The 7,962-nt window shown below is 41.1% G+C and overlaps 1 protein-coding gene across 6 annotated transcripts in view; it reads right to left on the reverse strand.

Moving 5' to 3' along the window:
• The window catches only part of hcfc1a (host cell factor C1a), a 13,396-nt gene extending 6,471 nt beyond the window's left edge, over positions 1 to 6,925 (reverse strand). For 3 of the 6 annotated variants that reach the window (XM_032514668.1, XM_032514670.1, XM_032514669.1), the window contains exons 1-12: positions 5,398 to 5,593; positions 4,692 to 4,840; positions 3,419 to 3,579; positions 3,113 to 3,321; positions 2,698 to 2,782; positions 2,475 to 2,581; positions 2,093 to 2,272; positions 1,491 to 1,999; positions 1,224 to 1,403; positions 916 to 1,137; positions 424 to 528; positions 95 to 311 (exon numbers count right to left, since the gene is read on the reverse strand). In XM_032514668.1, the coding sequence (XP_032370559.1) occupies positions 95 to 311; positions 424 to 528; positions 916 to 1,137; positions 1,224 to 1,403; positions 1,491 to 1,999; positions 2,093 to 2,272; positions 2,475 to 2,581; positions 2,698 to 2,782; positions 3,113 to 3,321; positions 3,419 to 3,579; positions 4,692 to 4,840; positions 5,398 to 5,593 (2,320 nt within the window). Of the gene's footprint in view, positions 1 to 94; positions 312 to 423; positions 529 to 915; positions 1,138 to 1,223; positions 1,404 to 1,490; positions 2,000 to 2,092; positions 2,273 to 2,474; positions 2,582 to 2,697; positions 2,783 to 3,112; positions 3,322 to 3,418; positions 3,580 to 4,691; positions 4,841 to 5,397; positions 5,599 to 6,538; positions 6,682 to 6,758 lie in introns of those variants that run through there. The other 3 variants (XM_032514671.1, XM_032514666.1, XM_032514667.1) reach the window with 3 other exon arrangements.
• Between the last annotated feature and the right edge of the window lie 1,037 nt (positions 6,926 to 7,962).

Consider the following 7,962-nt stretch of genomic DNA (forward strand, 5'->3'; position numbering starts at 1 on the left):
TATATATATATATATATATATATATAGTAACACTCTTTGTATAACACACTTGTAAAAGTATGCAAATAAAGTATAAAAAAATTAATTTAAAGACCTGTGGCTCCAGGCTGGGTCATGATGGCCGACATGGGGATGGTCTTAATGATGGTGGTGCCCTGCTTAGTGGTGGAGGGAGAGACACCGCTGATGTTCAGTATAGTGGGCTTGTTTCCTGTGCCTCCTGCCTGGGAAGTGGTGATGATGGTTGTGGGCTTGCCATCTGCGGAGGTCACTAGTTTCAGGATGGTGCCGGCTGGGAGGGGACCCTTTGTCTGGGGAGAGGCACATGTTATACACACCATTTGGAAAAATACATCTGGTGCCTGTCTCAGGAGTTTTAAGCTACCTCCTGTTTTTTTTCCTGCACTCATGCAGATAGCTGACCTGTATGATCTGTGTGAGAGGGTTAGTGGAAGCCTGGCCTGTGATAGCTGATGTCTGCACTGGCTTGGTTTGTACCACAGACATCATCTTGCCAAGGTTGGAGATCTGCCGACATAGGAGAGAGACTCAAGTTCATGAGTCACCAGAAAACATCGGACAGCACAGGGAGTTCAGTGGGAAGGTAGACCACTGGTGGCTTTACACATCATTTAAGCCCTAACTGAGTGCCAGTCATGCAGATCACTAACGTCATGCTCCCCGTTTTCTCCACTAGAATTCTCCAACAGTCACTGTAGGCCAACCTTTACTCCCTCCCCCACTGGTTCAAACGCAGTGCATGTTGACAAGACATAAAAACAAAACACACACCAAGTGTGAAAAAGCAATTTACAGAACCCATAATTTACAGCATGTATGTGAAAGCATCAAAGGTTGCTCTTAGAGTGGTGTTCCAGTATCATATTGGGCTACAGAAGAGTCCTGCTTTCTTACCAGAGTGCCACTGCTTCCCATGGTGAGAGGACTCTTGACCAGGGTAATTGTCTTGGTGACTCCTCCTACCACAGTGGTTACCACTTGGGCCTGCTGGGCCACTGTGACTGCACCAGACTTGTGCACAGTGATGATGGGTCTGGTGTTGGTGGGAGAGGACGCAGTTGCTGTGCCCACCTGGGCTGCAGCAGTTTTCAGCATCCGGGTGGCTGGGTTACTGACCTACAAGCACAACATTATTTTCAGAACTGACCTGTGAAAGACAGAATGCACATGTAAGTAATGAGAATGTTTAGTGAGATCTATACCATGACTGGAGAAGCCATTTTCATTGTGGTTGTGCCAGGTGAAACGGCTACTGTTTTGAGAATGGTGGCGCCTGCAGGAACATTGAGAACAGTGCCCGCAGAGGGCGGGATCTTCTGTGTTGCGGCAGCTGCTGCAGCTAAAGCTGCCATGCCACTCATTTGAGGGCTGCTTCCAATTGGCTGCAAAAAAAGAAAAAAACATTTAGTCACCTGACAATGATATAGACATCACGCAAAATCCTCAACATGATAGAAAGTTGCTCATACCGATCCTTGAGTAGTCTGGGCAGGCACTACCATTCGGACACCTGGCGGAAGGGATGTCACAGTGACAGGGGATTTCCCAGGCTGGCTGGGGCGGACTGTGACAACAGATGTGCCCGTGGCAGACTGTTGAGCTGCAACTTTCAAGATCGCTGTAACAAAAAGGGAACAGATGAGACTTTGTGTGCAGGGTTTTTGCAGTTGTTCCTGGTGTAGTGACGACAATGGACACGGTAGAGTTGGAAAGAAAGAATCATTGGTCACTATTGCAATACCTGTCTGGGGTAGGCTCTGAGCAGAGAGTGCTGCAACAGCCGGTGAGGGGCTCTTTGGAGAATTCACAGGCTGCACAGGGGTGGCACTCATGGCTGGCGAGGCTGGGGTTGCAGGGATGTCATATTTCTGCAGCTGTAGTAAGTACGTGTCAGCAGTTGAGACAGCACCCCAGCTCACCTCAAGAGAGTTTGTGTTGGCACGGACTAACTGCACCCTAGCAGGGGCGTGTGGACGCTCTGATGTGTGTGGGGTGGAGAAAGAATAAATGTTACAACAACTGACTCTAAATTGTCACTCCAAATTATAAAACCATGTTACAGAACACCGACCTGTTTCGAGGTACCAGAGGTCTTTACAACAGACTTGGTTGTTCCAAGCTTTACGATAACCGTCACGGCCACTCCAAACATAGAGTCTGGAATTGATGGCTACAGCACAGTGGCCAGCACGGGCCCTGGGGATGTTGTCTTCAAGAGTATCCATCAATACTGTCTCCCAACACATGGAGTCTACAGACACACATATGGTACAAAATCAATCAGTGAAGCCAATCTACTCAAAACCTTTTTTAAAAGATGACTTTTTGGGGCATTTTCAGCCTTTATTTTGATGGGACAGCTGAAAAGGCGGGAGAGAGAGAGGGGGGGAATGACATGCAGCAAAATGTCATGGGTCAAAGTGAAATCTAGTGTAATAAATAGTTAAACAAACCTAGATTTAAGCAGGCAAGAGTGTTTGTGCACTTCCACTCCTTCTCGTGTGTGGCCACTTTGACGTCATCCATTACCAATGGAACCCATCCTCCAAAAACATACATCCTGCACATTGAGGAAAGGAAATGTTGCCATCAAGCACAGGTTGTTCTTCTAAGAATTCCAACGTGATTAAATACAACATTTGATATGTTATTGCTTAGGTGCAGTAGTTGTCTCACTTGTTTGTGATGGTAGTGGCAGAGTGCAGACTTCTGGGGAGCGGTGCTGTCCCACTTACTGATGGTTTGTTCCATGTCAGGGTATCTGTAGACAATGACCAGCAGTAGAATGTTATACAAGAGGCCCTATATACTCATGCACAGTATATATATATATATATATATATATATATATATATATATATATATATATATATATATATATATATATATATATATATATATATATATATATATATAATGCACACAGATTCATTAAAGTACCAATGGTAAGGTAAATTCTCACAGATCATTGTCAAACAGTTTTTAATTCTCTCTCCTCCCTTTGGTCTGATTGGTTGTAAATAGCATTGTCTCAGAGATGCCCCAGTTAGGGCATTTTATAATTTTTGTACTCACATTTTTAGAAACCTACCAATATCAAGTGTCCACAGATCTCCAAGGCGGCAACCACTCATCCCTCCATAGATTATGAGGCGAGATTTCCTGCTCGTCTTTTCTGTGTATACCACAGCAGTGTGACTCTCACGGGGAGGAGGCAGAACTCCATATGTAATTGGAATATCCCACCCAACCACACTGGAACCTGCACGGAGCTCAAGTGTGTACAGATCATTTAGGTATCTGAGAATGAAAAACAGACAAAAGTCAAACTCACGTTGCTTGTTGAATTAAAAAACCACGTACTTTAAAAAGGGCCCCACTGGTAAAACCTCTGTACCTGGGAATGTTGTTTTTTGGGTCCTCGCTGTCATTGGCTAGTCCACCAAACAGGTAGCATTTGTTGCCAACCAGGGAAAAACTGTGGCCAAGACGAGGACAAGGAGGGGGGCCATTCTTCGGGTTTTTTGCTTTCAACTTTTTCCATTCCCATCTGCTGGCCTGTAAAGAAACCCGCAAACATACAATGTTACAACAACATATTATCAATTGATTAGGTCAGCTGTAAAAACACAAGTTGACCATTCCCTATTCTGTCAAGGATTGATAAGGATTTTGTGTCAAAACCATGACTATAACAGAAACAGAGCATACTTATAACTTAAACTTCCTTCACTGTGAACAGACTGTAACCTTTGCAGTTAGGAAAATAAAGACATGTTTTGGGCATAGTTCACTTGGCCAAGTAGAAGAACTCGTGATGATTAGCATCACGTTCAGTCAATGTTATTTGCTTCTTTAGACTGCCCCTTCCTCCTCAAAATGCGACTTCACCCTAGTTTTTAAAAAGCAGCTGCTGAGTAGTATTTAGCCAGTTACTGGAACTTGGTGAACCCTCTGAATTTTGTAAATCAATTCTGAATCATTCAGGAAAGAATCCTCATATATCTAAGAATCTATTTTTCCCCTTCACACTTAACAGTTATTCAAGGAAGGTATTGTGAAATGGGGTTGGACTGACACCTTAGTACTGAATTAGCTATTTACTAGTAATTTAATTTTAAAATGTGCAATTAGAATTAACAGGCTCAATGGCACAATGATAACTAAGCAAAACACCTTCTAGTTTTTTCTAGATTTGATAAATCAGGATTCATTTTTGCATTTAACTGCAATCAATGGCTTAACATAACTGTCTATAGCTAAACTGCATGGAGCATATTCACAGCAGTGAAAGCTACAAAGATGAAAATAATTGTTTTATTTGTCTGTTTCTGCGATTAATGTAAATAGCTAATTAAACATTAAAACTTTAACATACACCACAAACTTCTTTTCTACCTCATCAATCTCTGATGCAGATAGCCAAGCTCAAATATAATCATGCATAAGTGCAGAGATAATGTCCGTGTTTACGAGGACAGCTCACATGTAAAATGGTTTATATTGTAAACATACTTGTCTGTGTTGCATTAATGATTGCATTAGTTACGATAATACATAAGGAATATGTCTAACTGAATCCATCACACAATTAATTCAATGCATTATGCATTATTTTAATTTGCAAATTAAACAAATAACTGGGGGGTTATTTTCTATAGACAAATTACCTGTAGTTCATAGAGATCGTTGCTGTACTTTCCATACTCCACCATGCCACCAAACACCAGCAATCTTGTGCCATCACAGACAAAACCATATGCAGCACAACCAGGGGGAATATCACCACGGACTGCTGGGATAAACCACTGGTTGGTTGCTAGAAATAAAAAAAGACAATTAACAGTGCGGTTCAGTTGAGGCGTACTCATATCAAATCATTCATATTATTAAAGAAGCTTAAAGTTATGACCTAAACATGACTGTAAATTCCTGACTAGTATATTCTCTAAACAACTCTTATTAACTAACATTAGAACATAAACCAAAGTCTGCATGTAAGTCTGAGAAACATAAAGCAAATATGCTGAATTTGTCTGTTCTTATTGGTTAATGTGCAGGAGATTGGAGCATAGGAGATACTTAAACCAACCAGCATCATCCATTTTATTTTAGCCCGCCTTTTTTAACGTGCATTAACGCCCTTTCTCCAGCAGATGGGGCCGCATTCAATCAGACAAGGACCTGATTGGCCTGCTGAGGCCTGGACCTATGGCTGTACCTACTTAGTTCTACACATCACGGACCGATTTTGAGAAATAAAATAGAATCGTTTTAAGTATACAATGTGAAAACGCGTTGTATGTTTTTCCACATCTGCAAATTTGTTAAGTAAAAACATTATCAGTAAAGTTATACATGCAGAGTTAATCTTACCAGTGTTGTATACATGTAATTCGTCCACAATCCCTTCGTTTCCACCGCCAAAGACAACCATAAGCTCCTTTATAGCTACAGCTCTATGTCCATGCCTGGGCCGGGGAACGGGACCGGACCACCCCAGAACCCGTTTCCATCGCGGCTGCAGAACCGACGCCATGGTCCCAGACACCGCGGAACCAGGGGCAGACATGATTTCTGGCGGAGAGAATAATAAAAAAAGGAACGTTTGTCTTAACTAATGGAGTAATTGTTATATTTCCCCGTTAAGGACAATGCAACTCATCAAGATCGACTGTGAACTGTAGTTAACTTTTGTAAACTGTTTAAGCGGCTGTAGCAGAGAACGACAACAGCTTTGGTTAATGAACACATTCAATTAAAAAACAAACAAATGCCGAGAATATGGGTTCAGAGCAGCTCCTGGTTTAAAACCCTTAATATAGATTTGACGTTGCAGTTGTGCAACAAAGAAATGCATAGAATTTTTCATACACCTAAGTTTTGTCATAGTTATTTCTAACCATTGAATTCAATCCATGGAAGCGGCCATCTTGTAACCAAACAAACCCCGCTAACGCTATTGCCAGGCTGAAAAATGGCGGAAGCGAATGAAAAAGAAAAATAGATGATAGCTAATCAACCTTACCAGCAAAGAAATACACTCAATTAAAAACAAATTCAATGAGCTAGTAACGGGTCAACAAAGCATAATACATAGTTTCAACACAAACGTAATCCACAGTTAAAGGAGTCGGCTATTTTCATGCTTCTCTGGGAGTCGCCATATTGTAGCTAACAAGCTTAGCATTCTCTGCAATCCCTTTAGCATAATTATTTACAATACAAAGCTATATGAAGCTTACTTTAACAGTTGCAACCGTTTGAGAACCACGTGCCTTAACTCCTATCGAACAACGTATTGAAATAGACTAAAAATAAAAGCCCAGTTGAAGTATCCAAATTGATTCTAACGTTAGCTACACTCAGTTAGCACTAGCGTCTAGCTAGCTAGATGCTCAACCTAATTTGCCAAAGCTAATAGCGTTAGCTACACGGCTGGCAACTGTCAATGCGTCGCCACATTTTACAGTTAAATGCAATGTTATTGCATCTTATTTTGACATGCATATTTTACCTGACACAAATGAGGCTGCAACAGCACTCTTAAAACGCAGCTAAACTGAGTTCAACTGCATAAACGGAGTGTTATGATGTTTCATGCCGTCTCTGGAAGCAGCCATCTTTTCGACAATCGGCCTAGTTCTACAGCTCCCACAAGAAAAATGGCCGGGCGGTATGCCACAACAAAACACAACAAACCGAAAAAGGCGCAAATATTTCAGAAGATAACTTACTTATTTCGATGCAGTAATTGCAAAAACACTGGTATGTGGTCGTATCTTCCGGCAATAATCCAAATTCATTCGATTTTTGAAGAAGTATTTCCTCTCATGCCTGCCTGGAAGCTGCCATCTTCTTGACAACCAGAGGCGTAGGAAAATGGAAGAGAGTTGGCGTCACCCAAAGTAAACATGGCGACAGAAAACCGCTTCCTAACGTTTTCCGAAAGAAATGCATGGACGTTTTGGTATTTTCCACTGTAAATATGTGAATGATGATCAGTATAGCGAGGTGCTTTAAATAACACTTGAAACCTATTTAAAGTTAACACAGCACGAGTTTAAGCAAATTACAACAAGTTGCACCAGGCTTATTGTCCCTTACTAAAGATGGCGACATCTGTGCTGAAACCACTTTTCTTTTAATATTATAGGGACGCTGATTTTATTCCGATTCAAACCTACTTACATATGCCTATACGTGCACAATAATAGTGTAAAAGCACTAATTTACGGATTTAGCGCTCACATGATGTAGGCCCACTACAGTTGCCACGCCCACACCCACCATTAGTACGTGCGCCCTCCACTGAAACAAGTTGGCTACTGCATTGCTATCGACATCAATTAACAAATCGTCCCTCTTTCTTCCTACTGCAACACGGCCAGACAGGTTTCTCTGCTGGAATTACACTGAAATGACAAGAAAATTCTCAAAATTGGGAAGTTTTGGAAGATTACTCAACTTCTTAATCAAATTTTGGTTTGTGTTTTTGCCAGCAAGCTTTATGGCAGTAAAATACTCCCCAATTATGCTTCATTAAAACTCAACACTTCTTTAATACAAAGGAAATTACCAGAGGCACAATCTACTTAAACTAGGCCTGTTAAACTCCGTAGCTTATTTACAGAACTTTAGGCAAAACTTACCCACATAGCCTACTGTTATTCCAGTCATCAAAATATCACATAACACACATATTTCTTCTTCTTCTTCTTCTTCTTCTTCTTCTTCTTCTTCTTCTTCTTCTTCTTCTTATTATTATTATTATTATTATTATTATTATTATTATTGTGCAACGTGGTGAACTTTTGTTTGTTTAGATAGATAGATAGATAGATAGATAGATAGATAGATAGATAGAGAGATAGATAGATAGATTATGTCGCCCTCTGGTGGTAAACCGCTGTCACGGCAGTAACGAATAACGTTCTGTAA

Source organism: Etheostoma spectabile, chromosome 4 (genome assembly GCF_008692095.1).
Source record: "Etheostoma spectabile isolate EspeVRDwgs_2016 chromosome 4, UIUC_Espe_1.0, whole genome shotgun sequence".
NCBI classification, from domain to species: Eukaryota; Metazoa; Chordata; class Actinopteri; order Perciformes; family Percidae; genus Etheostoma; species Etheostoma spectabile.